Here is a 15470-nt window from a genome sequence, read left to right as displayed (position 1 = left end):
TTGGTTTTTATTAAACTTGTTTTTAAAATGTTTAGGCTCACCAAGTTTCAAAGCCACACGCCTCGCTCTTGAAGACCAATACAACATGTCTATTCAAGGACAGAGACCGTGGCAGTTAACGTCATCGCTAATTACACTAGTCTCACCTTGTAATGAAAAATGAAGCAAGGCAGAAATGGAAACTAAATAACATGATTTACTCATTCGTAAGAGAAAAATGTTACATTTGTAAACCCTATCATTTCTACCTTCAAATCCTGATGGCGCCTGTCTTCCTGTCTTTTTGCATAATAAGATTTGTTAGCACTGAAGAATCCTGCATTGCCTGGGAGCCCAACTGTACTGTATATCTGGTCTCTTATTCTCTCCCTGCAGAGGTTTTTTTTTTTGTTTCATATGTGTAATCGGATGTAACAGAGCCTGGGCATTAATAAAATAAAATCTTTGTCTGATCAAACCATCAATGTCGTCTTCAGTTAGCCCGCAGGCAGTATCGATCATTGTAAAGATGGCTTCCAGAGTCGTACTTGGAGGACGTGCCAAACCGTTAAAAATGTGCTCAAAGTTTTGGTGCCTTGCCAGGATTTCATATTCCCAGTATTATTTTATGAAACAATCAAAGATGCACAAACTGTGATTGTATCATTTTTCCTACTGATTGAAGCTGTGAGCCTGCTTTAAAATGCTTTCAAAGTTATTTATGTTGGACATAATAATAATAATAATAATAATAATAATAATAATAATAATAATAATAATAATCTAAATGTTATTTTTCCTCCAAACAAATTACCCCACCAACTCGTGGTAGCCCCTCACCGAAAGACAACTCTTACCAATGTCTTGGTCGCATCTGAACATACAGTAAGATTTACCAAGACTCAAGAGTTCATTAGTATGCATTCGTGTTGCAGATTCTGTAGATGTCCATCTATTTCATGCAATATGGTATCAGTAGGATTGTACCAGCTAGGAGCTTTTTTTATCTTGACGGATGCAGTTCTGACTGCAATGCAGTATGTCCGTTTGATCATAATGGGTCAGGGACTGGAGGGCAGGTGCAAGAAAACAAGGCGTATTAGTGAAACCCAGGAGGGCAGTCAGTGGAGAGGTTGTAGAGGAAGCGCTGGTGTTAATAATTAATCTCACATTAAAACCTGTATTGACTAGAATGGCTGGCTGTTCTTATTTTCAATCATATTGCTATACTGACCATTTGAGAGATGACCGTATGTAGTTGAGTCAGCTTCCTTTTATTTGTTTAAGTGGATGTGACCTTGGATTTAATATGTGCTGACCCTTTCTGATTAATGAAACAAATCACAGCTCCATGCTGTCTTGACATTGTCCTTTAAGGTTATAAATCATTTAAAAGAAATATCCATTTCAGAAAGGCTCGTAAAAATTTTAAAAAAAAAGTTTCAGTGATGTAACATTTCAGTTTTATATTCTCAGTAACCTTTTTGCTCTGTCCTTAAAAAAAAAAAAAAAAATTTAAGAGTCCTTGGATTATTTTTTTAAGAGTCCTTGGATTACATCCCTAAATTGTTGATTTCAAGGTTTGTAATTTCAATGGGTGGTTTTCTCCATAGTGCTAATGACAATTTGAAGTCTGTGAAATAACCTTTAATCTTTCTATGTTTACACCTGTAACTGCAGTTAATGATAAACACAGAAAAAAGAAGCAAAAATTAAGAAACCTTTGGTAATGTTACGCATGTTTGAACTTTAGTGATTTCAAGCAAAAAATCAAAAATCAGAAAGGTATGCTTTGACAATTTGGCTTAGGAAGTAAAATGTTGGTTTGTGCACAACACATTTGGATCAACACAAAGTCCAAATGGATGTTCTGTGATAAATACAGTAGCAGAGGCCGGAATAAAAACAGACGTGAAAAGAAATGGATATTCTCAGTAAAAACACTGACTCTTTCTGGGCAACAGTTTAGCCATTCATGATATTTTACAAGTTGCACATGTAGCTAAGGAACATTGGGCTGTATTCTAAAAGCATTAGCACATCGGACAATATATACAGTGCCTTGCGAAAGTATTCGGCCCCCTTGAACTTTGCGACCTTTTGCCACATTTCAGGCTTCAAACATAAAGATATGAAACTGTAATTTTTTGTGAAGAATCAACAACAAGTGGGACACAATCATGAAGTGGAACGAAATTTATTGGATATTTCAAACTTTTTTAACAAATAAAAAACTGAAAAATTGGGCGTGCAAAATTATTCAGCCCCTTTACTTTCAGTGCAGCAAACTCTCTCCAGAAGTTCAGTGAGGATCTCTGAATGATCCAATGTTGACCTAAATGACTAATGATGATAAATAGAATCCACCTGTGTGTAATCAAGTCTCCGTATAAATGCACCTGCACTGTGATAGTCTCAGAGGTCCGTTTAAAGCGCAGAGAGCATCATGAAGAACAAGGAACACACCAGGCAGGTCCGAGATACTGTTGTGGAGAAGTTTAAAGGCGGATTTGGATACAAAAAGATTTTCCAAGCTTTAAACATCCCAAGGAGCACTGTGCAAGCAATAATATTGAAATGGAAGGAGTATCAGACCACTGCAAATCTACCAAGACCTGGCCGTCCCTCTAAACTTTCAGCTCATACAAGGAGAAGACTGATCAGAGATGCAGCCAAGAGGCCCATGATCACTCTGGATGAACTGCAGAGATCTACAGCTGAGGTGGGAGACTCTGTCCATAGGACAACAATCAGTCGTATACTGCACAAATCTGGCCTTTATGGAAGAGTGGCAAGAAGAAAGCCATTTCTTAAAGATATCCATAAAAAGTGTCGTTTACAGTTTGCCACAAGCCACCTGGGAGACACACCAAACATGTGGAAGAAGGTGCTCTGGTCAGATGAAACCAAAATCGAACTTTTTAGCAACAATGCAAAACGTTATGTTTGGCGTAAAAGCAACACAGCTCATCACCCTGAACACACCATCCCCACTGTCAAACATGGTGGTGGCAGCATCATGGTTTGGGCCTGCTTTTCTTCAGCAGGGACAGGGAAGATGGTTAAAATTGATGGGAAGATGGATGGAGCCAAATACAGGACCATTCTGGAAGAAAACCTGATGGAGTCTGCAAAAGACCTGAGACTGGGACGGAGATTTGTCTTCCAACAAGACAATGATCCAAAACATAAAGCAAAATCTACAATGGAATGGTTCACAAATAAACATATCCAGGTGTTAGAATGGCCAAGTCAAAGTCCAGACCTGAATCCAATCGAGAATCTGTGGAAAGAACTGAAAACTGCTGTTCACAAATGCTCTCCATCCAACCTCACTGAGCTCGAGCTGTTTTGCAAGGAGGAATGGGCAAAAATTTCAGTCTCTCGATGTGCAAAACTGATAGAGACATACCCCAACCGACTTACAGCTGTAATCGCAGCAAAAGGTGGCGCTACAAAGTATTAACTTAAGGGGGCTGAATAATTTTGCACGCCCAATTTTTCAGTTTTTTATTTGTTAAAAAAGTTTGAAATATCCAATAAATTTCGTTCCACTTCATGATTGTGTCCCACTTGTTGTTGATTCTTCACAAAAAATTACAGTTTCATATCTTTATGTTTGAAGCCTGAAATGTGGCAAAAGGTCGCAAAGTTCAAGGGGGCCGAATACTTTCGCAAGGCACTGTATGACTCCAAAGCATTTACTGTCATGTATTGGGAATATATTTGGTTGTCGAGTGACTCAGAGATACTGTTGGTATTGAGTTTAATGATCTGCTTTAGGCATTTTCAAGCTTGGTAAACATTTTCTTTTGCTGCATTCCCTGGCGTTTGCATTTTGGCAAAGCCGCCAAATGTACTGATTGAAAAAGCTGTAAAACTGCTAATTAGCAGGAAGGTCCTCAGTGGTTCACCTACATGTAGTAAAAGCTTTGCAGGGGACGGTGAGCCACATTCATGACCTTTACCTGGGGACCCACAGAGAGCTCTTCACTGGGTTGAAGAGGAATGTTGGCTGGGCACTGGTTAGATTCCCTACAAGTCCAGGCCGGGCCCTCGTCTCTAGGGTTGAGCAGCTGGGTAACATTCATTGCTTAGAGTTCTGCAGATGTAAAGAGGCTCTTGGTTTGTCAGAATTGGAGGTATTAATATTATTTGTTATTATTTGTTTATTTAGCAGACACCTTCACCCAAGGCGACCTACAGAGACTAGGGTGTGTGAACTATGCATCAGCTGCAGAGTCACTGACAACAACATCTCACCTGAAAGACGGAACACAAGGAGGTTAAGTGACTTGCTCAGGGTCACACAATGAGTCAGTGACTGAGCCGGGATTTGAACTGGAACCTCCTGGTTACAAACCTGTTTCTATAACCACTGGACCACACAGCCTCCGTATGACATTTACCCTTATAATTTATAGTTAGAGTTATAGCCACAAATCTAACAACAGTAAAAAAAAAAAACAAAACAGGTGAAATAGCTCTGACCCTAAATACTGAATTTTTACCAACTGTTAGTTAAGGCAGAATTTCGTGAGGCGGACAGACTTGGATATGTTCAGCTTGTTCAGTGTAAATGGAACAGGTTTTAGCCTTTTCTCAAAATGGTTTATTTCTCATTTCTGTTTTGTGGCTGACAGCGATTTAGGGATACTGTTTGTGCATTGTGGTGATTAATTTTTTTCATACAGAAAGTTCCAGGCAGTATTTATATAATATGTAATAAACTATAACATTAATAGTATGGGTCAATATATATATATATATATATATATATATATATATATATATATATATATATATATATATATAAAAATATTGCTATACAGTACAGACCGTTGTAAATCGAAGCTGCGTTTATTGTATTTTGCCAGTAATTGTGTACAGTTGTAATTTACCTAAATACAGTGACTTAGCAGTACAGCTATGGCCATAAGTTTTGCATCTCCCTATATAATTAAATCATTTTGCTTCATAGAGTTGAATGAACTGCTGTTCCTGATTTATACCAGCATGTTAAACGACAGGTCATGCTAGAGCGTTCTAGGGCAGAGAGGGCAGCGCTCATGTTTGATAACTGGAACCCACGAGCAACAGAATCATACTTGACAATTACCTGTCACCACATATCCTCGGACTGGACACGGGTCTCAAACACGGGTCTCACGGACACAGGTCTCGAACGTCCTCCAGATAAAAGATTTACTGGAAAGCTGTGGCAAAGTGGTTTGTAGTGCACAGGTGCAATGGTGATGTGGTGCTCAGGAATGATAGACACAAGACAGTTCACGGTGAAAAAGCAGCTCTTTATTTGCTGACAAATAATAATACCTGGCTCTACACAATGATGTGTATCACTCAGGCAAACCATGGGATTCAGCCCCGAAATAATAATATACTAAACAAGACACACACAAACACAACACGGTCACAAGTCCAGAGTGAGTGCTCTTAGTGAAAGTGGTGATTTTCAAGTTTATTCGTGTACAATGGTGAAGTGGAGTCTGGATTTAATTGCTGGTGTTTTAGCTACAGCTCCCAGAGGTTAGCCTTCTATAATGACAAGCACAGACAGTTAGAAACAAACAAAACACTTAACATTCACAAATTGATCACTTCCTTTCTCGGTCCTAGTGATAACCACATCAAAAGGAACAGATTGCTGGGGCCACTTCCCCTAAATACCCTCCGTCACGCCCTTTTTCGGTGGCACGGCCAATCACGTCTCCGCCAATCCACGAATGACACTTCGCCTACCGCATTAAAGCAATGACTTCTGGTATTGTGGCCCTGCCCCCTTCCTGGATGGCCGGCTTCCGAATGACCCTGGAATGAACTGCCAAACCATCCATTACGGGGCGCTCTGCTCTGATTATACAGTGCCCTCACAGATCGGGAGGGATTCATTCACTCTCTGTCACAAAAGCATACCGGTGAGAATATTGCAGATCTGCTAAAATCAGCTATCGAAGAATGGAGCATTGCAGAAAAGAACCTCGCAACAGTGACTCCAATATGGTTATTGCTGCTCGTCAAACTAATATGACACACATTAAGTGTTTTGTTCATACATTGAATTTGGCGTCTCAGCGTGCACTGAAAATACCTTCTGCAGCTCGCTTGCTCGGTAGAGTTTAGCGAATTGTAAATTTCTTCAGACGATGCAAGACAGCAAGTAACATGCCCTACCAGAACACAAGCTGAAAAATGATGTTGTTACCAAGTGGAACAGTGCCTTTGATATGGTTGAAAGGTTTTTGGAGAAGCAGCTGTATATACCGCATTGCTCTCAAAATACATTTGAAAACGTGAAAATGATATCAGCACTCTGAGCAAAACAGACATAACCTGTGCAGAAGACTTTATCAAGGTGCTGAAAACAATGAAGATTACCACAACTGTGATGTGCGAGGAGAAAGTCCCCACTGTCAGTTGTGGCCCAGCTCCTACAGAACGCACAGAGCTGCAATGATGACTCGCCGATTGATAAAGAGATTAAAGCCACTAGCACAAGACCTAAAGAAGAGGTATCTGAACGTGGGACACACTCTGCATGTTGCTTCAGCCCTTGATCCTTGCTTCTGATCTTTGCCTTTCCTCTCAGAATCTGAGAACGTAAACATCTATGCAAAAGTGACCACTGAAGCAGAACTGTGGGAGTCTCAGAACCAGGTAGGTACGTCACTCAGAGCTTGCATGTAAATATTTTTGTATACAGTAGTACTGTACTATGTAACTTAATCTAAAATTTAAAAAATGCAATACAAATTGGTCAAATATCATACCTAGAAACGTATGAGTAAATATTCAAAATATTTTTTTGTTTGTATATTTTATTTAGTATTATTATACCCACTGAGCTTATTTTACTGTGTAGTTCATGTCTCTGCATACCTTTTAAAGATTAAAAAAAATAATAAACTTCATATATGTATAGTTTTAAAGTTCTAATTAAAGTTATATTCAGTTGAATGCATTTTGGACAAAAGCTGCTTTACTCTTTAAATATTAATATTATTATTATTTGTTTGTTATATGCCCAAACTTATTAACAAAAAGTAAACAATAATAAAGTTGCCCGGAAAGCAACATTTGGAAAAATGTAGTCAATAGATTGATATTTATGAAACTATTCTGTATTTAATATTTTAATCAAATAAATTATTTAAATAGCTAATGAGTTTGAGCTCCCAATGATTTTACTGCAATAGTTTTTTGTTGATTTTAATGTTTGCATTTCAACAGCAAGTGACTGTGTGTGGCACTGAACCTGGTCTCAGCCAGCCTGGAGATGATCACTTTGCCAGACAAGAAGAGCCTGCCCGAGACTTATCTGTAAACCCACACGAACCTGATAATGCTGATCCTGACGAAGCGCCTGCCCGAGACTTATCTGTAAACCCACATGAACCTGATAATGCAGATCCTGACGAAGAGCCTGCCCAGCTCCCAGTGCAAAAAAGAAGAACAGAAGATTCTGTTTCTCTTCTTGTGCACTTTCAGATTTGTTTGGAGACACATTTAGTGTTGAAGTATCTGACAGACCAAACCCTTATTTTGCAAAAGCAAAGACTGAGGTCCTAAAATATAAAGAGGCAGCGCCTTTACCTTTGAATGAAAATCCTCTTGGACCAGGGACCAGTGTCTCTGCTGAAAGAGTGTTATCTGCTGCTGGAGATGTGGTAACAGCACAGAGAAGTGCATTCAAACCAGAACATGTAGTGTTCCTCAAGAAAAAAAAAAACTCAATATATAACAGAATTATATTTGTTTTAAGAAGAATCTGCATTTACAGAACTGACTTTTTATTTTTCTATTTTTTTTTTTTTAATGTCAGGTTCAGAACTTTAAGAAGAACTTTTGTTTTCAAGAACTGTGCAGAATATTATTTTAGTTACATTTATTATGATTTACAGTAATTGTATTCTTTTTAAATAAATATATTTTAAAAAATAAACATGAAACAGCAAAGCAGGCTATGACTCTTATTTGACCACTGTTAACACCTCCACATGCAAATAGGACAGTAATTGTGGGATTATTGCACATGTTTTATGTTTCTAGCTTAATTTACTGTATCGTATTGTGAAGACCCTGCCGCAGCCCTATATCGCACATTGATATGGTTGTTTTTGTGAGGCATTATTCCAAATTGATTATATATATATATATATATATATATATATATATATATATATATATATATATATATAATCAATATTAGTTACTACTAAAGGGCATCCTACAGTTTGACTATACCATTTAAGTCATCTACGTTTTTTATTTCCACTACCGGTGCTGTCAATTGAGAAAGCAGAACCAGGATGTTTAGGAGCAACATCTGTTAGATGTTTTGTTTTGTTTAACAATCCTTTGTGGTAACACAAGTTTGTGAAATGGTAAGCGTTCCAGTTTCTGCAATTATTCTTTGAGTTTATGAGAACTGTGGGGTGAGTATTGCACGTAGATATCACCATAATATGAACAGCAATGTACATTGATGTTTTATGAAAGGAAATGCAGAATACTTTTAGAACTCATGTTGTTTATTGCCTGTTGTTTAACCTTCATATTGTGTTGGGGTGACCCAGAATCCTGTTCACTTGATACGAAACACAGTGTGAGGGATTATGACAAGTGAATTTGCACTGTGAATCATTGTCATTGGTAATCGGGCAAAAGGTTGAACGTGTCTTTTTAAATCGTGCTTGAGAACTGATTCTTTTAAAATGAAGATATGTTATAATATATGCTTCACTGGGATGTTTAAGCTGCACATTTCTGTGCAGCAATTTTACAGTAGCCATAAAATCCATGTTCTCCAGGGACTATGCGAAACACAAGTTACTGGTTATGAGAGTCTTATTTAAATTAAGAAACACTGTTTGTCATTTTTACTTCATCAAAACACAATGCCATTCAACATAAAGCATAGATTAATGTCAACATTAATCTCTATTTACAGTACGTTTCAATTTCCAAATAATAAGCAAAGTAAGCATACATACAGGGTGAATGTCAGATTTATCAAAGTGATCTTATGGTATCCATTATTAATAACAAGAAAAGAAAAGACATTACAATGGGAAGTGTTAGTAACAGATGTCAATGAGGAATTCTTGTCAGAAGTTGTGTTTTATATCTGAGCATGTTTGTCCAGGCACGGTTTTGTAAAAAGGGATGAGCCTACAAGCAGGTGGCTGTGTTTGAAGAGGTACGGTATTTCAATTCAATATTAGTTCTTTCATGCTCATCTGTAAATTGTCTTCTCTCTTCAGTAGGATGGTAAAGCTGAAAGAGGCTTAAATCCATTCTGACTTTCACTGATGCTCATGTGCCACTTTTATACCTGTCGGTTCATTAAATAGTCTTGTTAAGCAACGTTCCTGCTTGAACTTCTTCTGAATTACTGAGAGGTACTCTTCTGTTGTGATTTAGGGGTTTCACCTCCTCTCCCTTCTAGTGACTACTGGAATATTGATCACCCATGTGAGCTTTAGCTCATCCTGGCAATGTTTCTCTGTATTTAGTCACAGTTATATTATCATGGGACTTATTATTTTCCATTCTTCAGAGCATAATGTATTTTAGGTCTTTTATTGTCTTAATATTCTTTTCTTTGGGCATTTCACTTTTAAGTTTTTTTGCTTTTTCAGTGATTTTCAGACATATATTTATATGTTGCAATTTAGCATAATGTACTAACTCGTAAATTGTTTGGCAATCAACCCTTTACTTTTGTAACAGTGGAGGGTAGTGCTTTGGTAGCAATAAATAAAGAACTTTTAGAATAGAGATTCTACTGTAGGAAGTTCATATAACACTGTAGGGCTTTAGTTGGATAGATTTCATAAGAACATAAGAAAGTTTACAAACGTGAGGAGGCCATTCGGCCCATCTTGCTCGTTTGGTTGTTAGTAGCTTATTGGTCCCAGAATCTCATCAAGCAGCTTCTTGAAGGATCCCAGGGTGTCCGCTTCAACAACATTACTGGGGAGTTGGTTTCAGATCCTCACAATTCTCTGTGTAAAAAAGTACCTCCTATTTTCTGTTCTGAATGCCCCTTTATCTAATCTCCATTTGTGACCCCTGGCCCTTGTTTCTTTTTTCAGATCGAAAAAGTCCCCTGGGTCAACATTGTCAGTACCTTTTAGAATTTTGAATGCTTGAATCAGATCACCGTGTAGTCGTCTTTGTTCAAGACTGAATAGATTCAATTCTTTTAGCCTGTCTGCATACGACATGACTTTTAAACCCAGGATAATTCCCATTCTTATAATACAACACTGCATACTTGTGTTTCAAGTTTCGGAAGGGCATCTGTCACACTCAAACGTTGTTTCAATTTGGGAGCTCATCTTGAGAAACTATACAGAATTGTTTTCAGTCAGTAAAACTTCTTCCCAAGGATGCATGTCCTTGAAATTAAAAGGCTCTTAGTAAGTACATTTTTGTTTGCGATTATGTTTTTCACATTTTTCCTTTATAACCATAAACATTACAATGAATCGGAGGTTTGTCTGAAATGATTAAGCAAATTCTGTGTATTTGCACAAATGCCATGGCAATTTAAATAAAACTGCTGTTTTTATAAAAGCTTTTCATTTTTTTTTAGCCATGGGGATTTCAAATGTTCGCTAGCTCAAGATTAGTTTTTAAAAATAGTTTCACATTCCTTTCTCAGATTCTTCATTGAAAAAGACATCATGTCAAAAACGGTTTGAGAATAGGCTGTGTTTTTAAAGTAGGTTTTGAAGGCAATTTTAAATTTAGCTATTATATGTTGGACTAATGAAAAAAAAAGATTAAAGTTATTTCTTTGGTATAAATTGGATACATTTGTATTGATTTAAAAGGGTATCAAATTACAAGACTTATTTAGTTTCATTCCTCCCTCATTCCCATTTTTTATTGTAGGTTGAGCAACACATAACATTGTTAGGGCAGTGTGTCTGAAAGGAATGTATAACTGTCATTGATATGACCATATTTAGGAAGAAAGAACTTAATTCTAAAAAAACTATGTACAGCACAGTAGGTGTGGTTTTAAGTTGTTTATTTCTAGGATTGTAACTTGGAAACACATGGAAAATATTTTACTGGAACAAATAGCTTTATAAGCATCTATCTTGTTTTTTATTAAAAAATAAAAAAAATGTTTGGACACTCACTGCAAATTGCTTTGTCTGTTCTTGCTTAATCAAAAGCAGAGAACTGTTCAGTGGCCTACAAGCTTTTCTTTTGGCCTACAATTCTTGGGTCCCTTTGATTAGCCATGGTAGGTCTCTATTTCCTCTGTCTGTGGCTCAGGAGCTCAGTTCCTTAGTGTTAGAGTGCAGTAGTATCAGTAGACAGAGCTCTGGCTGCTATTAAAATATCTCATGTTTCCACAAAGTCTCAACACAGGTCACTTAAACCCTGTCCTGGACAGATTCCAGTTGCTTTTCCTCTGTAGTGGTCGGACAGATGACCCAGTAAACAATAATCAATATGTTGCTTATTGCTGTATCTATCAGTTAAAACATATAAAAACACATCTACTTCCTATACTCTCCTGCTTGGAGGGCAGGTACTACTATCAATGTGCAGACAAAATTTGAGAAAATGTCCCCACAAAGATAGTAACTCCTGAAAAAAAACGACGTTATGGGGCCGTCCCCACTTTGTAAAACACGTTTTTAAGAACTAAACATGCCTTCAAAAAAAAAGAAAGTGTGCAGAAATATTTAGTTTGTTGTCGACCTTCACCCTGTGTGGAGTTTTGTCTGACTGGAGTTAGAAATAGTAAATAAAAATATAGAAAGAGTCAGTGAAAAGTCCCCACAAATATAGGAATGCAAACGTGTGTGTTACTTTGTAGAGAAGGAAAATGTCCAGCCTACATCTGTTTTAATCTCTTGTTTTAACCTTTTATTTTGGCCCATATGCCCTGTTTGTTTGTTTCAGTGTTTTTGTTTCTTTTAAATAAATGGGCACACCTGCACTTAAACTGCAGCTTTCTGTCTCTGGGTCTAATTCCTGCCGGTAGCCAGCCTGGGCCGTGACACTACCCTGTCACATTGTTGTTTGTATATTGAAATCAAACCCTGAATGCCCTCCAGTACACACAGTGGTACAATTAGATTATTTACAAACCTTTTTTTTTGTTCATACTCCAAACTGCATTGACAAAAGTGCAGCAGGCATATGTGTCATCCTCCATACAGCTTGTCAACAGCAATTTTTTCACTGGGTATTCATGTACTGATAAGAGGCAGCATTAACTGTGTTATATGTCTTATTGATCTTTGTAGAGATATATTGCACTAATTGTTATACTAAACTAAATCTTAAATGATCTAATGGCCATACTTTGTGCAAAATGATTTACGGAGCCTTCTTAATTATTCAGCAGTTTGGGCAGTAATTCAACCAGATGCTATATTCCTTATGTGGTCTGCCTTGCTCGTTGAAACAGATATTTAGGTGTGTATAGTATAGGTTTTATCCCTGACTGGGTGCATCCCTGGCAATGGGGATATAGTGGTGATGGTCACCCATACTGTATCATGTACGTATGTGTCATGCTTTTATAGTTTTGCAAATAACATTCTTTAGCAGAAGTTAAAATAACATTATTTACATTCAATCTGTGCCCATGTCAGTGTTCTTTTCTGAGCAAAATTATTTTTAGAATTCCACCTATGCTCGTTCGATCTGATGCTGGCGCGATCCGTTAGCCCTCAGGTGAGGAAAAACAAAAAAACCCCATGTAGATTAATAGGGGAAATGAGAACCTCTGGGAATCCATGGATAAACCTTCCAGTCAGTGGGTTATGAAAACTAAAGCCAGTTTATTTTAGGGAACAATGTTCTGCATTGTCATCAAGCTTTGCTATTGGTCTAATTAGGCACTGCGGGAGAAAGCAGTTGAGCTCTACAAATAGAACCACTTGTTACTGAGATGTGGCTTAAAATATTTACCATGATCATGAGACCAAGTGAAGGAAAGCTTGGGAATATTATCCTGGAAGAAGTCGTAATACCAGCGGCAGATTCTGAAGGAGAACATATTTTCTACTTGGGGTCCTGGTTCTTGGTTCGGAGATAGACATTTGTGATGTTTGCAGTAGAAGACATTTTATTCTAAAGGGACATTTACGACTTCTGTAGCTTAACTTTCTTGCAAAAGTCCATATTGCTTACTTCCTATTAGAATATGTTGTGCATGGTGTGTTATGTGTAACGCTAAGAACATGTGCCAATAAGAATATCTGCTGGTGGTGGAAAGTTTACAGCACTGCTGTATTTAACCCTTTATGGTGTGGCCAAATAGCAGTTTGAAACGATGTATCTGGATAAACAGTCAATCAAAGTTCAATTATGAGGGTGTTCAGCTTGTTTTTCTTTCACTGCGAGTGTACATTTATAAGTTGGAGTTGTGGTTTGGTAAGGGGGAGTTACAGTACTTCAGTGACCTAAAGTTGTTTATGTGCTAATGAACTGACACTGTGTTGCCTGGCTTGTTGTAGAGGAAGTGTTCCCCGGAGATGGTTTGAAGGATAGTCACATGTATGTGGAGTCAATGACTTTGTGTTCATTTTCACCTTATTAGTCAGACATGTATTTTTGTTTAACCCAATAAGGACTAATGGACAACAATTATACTTTCAAAAACATGCACCTGCAGAGCAGTCTACCCTTTTTTTTAGTGCATAGTATGAAGTCAAGGCTAAGGGTTAATACTTAAGAAATGACATTACTGCACTTAGAAAGAATGTTGAAAGGTGTGTACTACAAGTAAGTCATGCTACTGCAGCCTCTCCAAGCCAGAAGCCAGGTCAAGTTTTTAGATGTGTTGAGCAGATTCTAAAGTGCTTCACAAAATTCTGTATTTCACCTTACCTATTTTGTTTTTTGCAGTGGACTTTTTAGTTATCCTGCTGGCAGAGTCGGATGATCTTCGTGGTCCTGGTTGCTGGTTCTCAGTGATGATAGTGACAGAATGAGGTTCAACGCAGCGCAACTGGCATTGCTGGCCAGGGGGCAGCCAGGAAGTTTTGATAGAGAAGGAAAGCTCAGAGTGTACCGCATTCCTGCAAGCAATTCCAACAAACCTCAAGGTAAATTTCTCTTTGAATCTGTTTGCTATTACTCTGCTTTGCTTGGTGTACAGTAGTTTTCAGAACTGACTGTAGAATAACTTCAAATTGACAACTTAAATACCATTTTCAGCTACCCAATGAAAATCCTGTATTTTGTATTTCATTGTATTTTGTGAATGTACGCCGAACTAGTTTCTATTCCAAGTACATATTGTAAGTATTATTGGTGCATAAACTCTGACTCTAGCATTCAGGGCATTTAATTACTGATTGCACAGCACAACTTGGGGAAAAACAAAAATTTTTTCCTTAAATGATGTTTGTTTTCAACCAACGGATCTGCTTCTGAAAGTTGAATTTCCGAAGTGAGGTGGTTTAAAAAATGAACATTAGGAGTGTGCAGCTGTGTGGACAGGATAGGTTGTGTGGTGATGTCAGACCAGGAAGTTAGACCGGTCAACAGTACTGAGGTATGGAAGCGCTGATGCACTGATTTCAATAATAAATAAAAAGGGTGAACAAACAGGAAACAAAACACTAAACACATACAAAACGGCACAGTGACGTAAAGAGACAGACAAACAGACACGGAACAAAACAAACAAGCATTGTGCTGAGGTCTAACCAGCACGTGCAGTAATTGTTATTCTGTAGGTCTCTCTTTATTTTCCTCCCAACTCTCGTTCCGCCTCTGAACGAACAATCAACCCTGAGTTTGAAATTCGTGCTGCTTTTATCAATAGCTGTGCCGGGACTCTATTGCTAATTAATCATTCAATTGAACCCGGCACAGTCTGCACGTGAACTAATTTTGCAATTCCCCGTGCGCACATACAAATACACACTTTACTCTGCACATGAAGTGATTGTGCAATCCCTGTGCCTAAATACAAATATACAGTTTAAATCACCCGTGCTACATTACCCACACTCTGTGCACCACTAAATACAGACATACACTACATAAAACACAAAATACACACAGGGGCGGGGGTACCTCACCACAAGCTGTTTTGGATACAAACTCACGTAGCAGAGGGGACAAAAATGACCCAAAGTGGTTATTTATATTGTGGACATTTGTAAAAGTCTTTTCAGAAGCAATACCAGTGGTTGATAACATAGATAGTAAGCCTTGTAAAATAATGATTTTTTTTTCTGACAGTTAAGCTGATGGTTGTGGTCATAAATAGTTTTCTCAGAGCCAAAATAATCAATATTTAACATAGGGGTTCTGAAATAGGACAAACAAAGGTTTAAATCCCTAATGTGAATTGGAAGATAGAATAGCTTCTGAAGAATTCAGATGAAACGTGTATGTGTTTGCGACTGACCTGATTTCAATGTTGAAGCTGGAGCTCTGCCTCATTTATCAGGTGTAGATCCCACAGGTGCCACACTGCA

General features: G+C 37.8%; 1 protein-coding gene across 3 annotated transcripts in view; it reads left to right on the top strand.

Annotated features, from left to right (window-relative positions):
• Window positions 1-15470, top strand: part of LOC117421560 (type II inositol 3,4-bisphosphate 4-phosphatase-like) — a 353781-nt gene that overhangs the window by 7041 nt on the left and 331270 nt on the right. For all 3 annotated transcript variants that reach the window (XR_009329315.1, XM_059028317.1, XM_059028321.1), the window contains exon 2: window positions 13885-14084. Coding sequence is in view for 2 of the 3 variants with exons in the window: in XM_059028317.1 (XP_058884300.1) it covers window positions 13967-14084 (118 nt within the window). In the remaining variant the exon portion in view is untranslated. The remainder of the gene's footprint in view (window positions 1-13884; window positions 14085-15470) is intronic.

The sequence above is a fragment of the Acipenser ruthenus genome, chromosome 1, assembly GCF_902713425.1.
Source record: "Acipenser ruthenus chromosome 1, fAciRut3.2 maternal haplotype, whole genome shotgun sequence".
Classification (NCBI taxonomy): Eukaryota; Metazoa; Chordata; class Actinopteri; order Acipenseriformes; family Acipenseridae; genus Acipenser; species Acipenser ruthenus.
The sequence above is the reverse complement of the archived record's forward strand: the minus strand, read 5'-3'. Positions and strand labels throughout refer to the sequence as shown.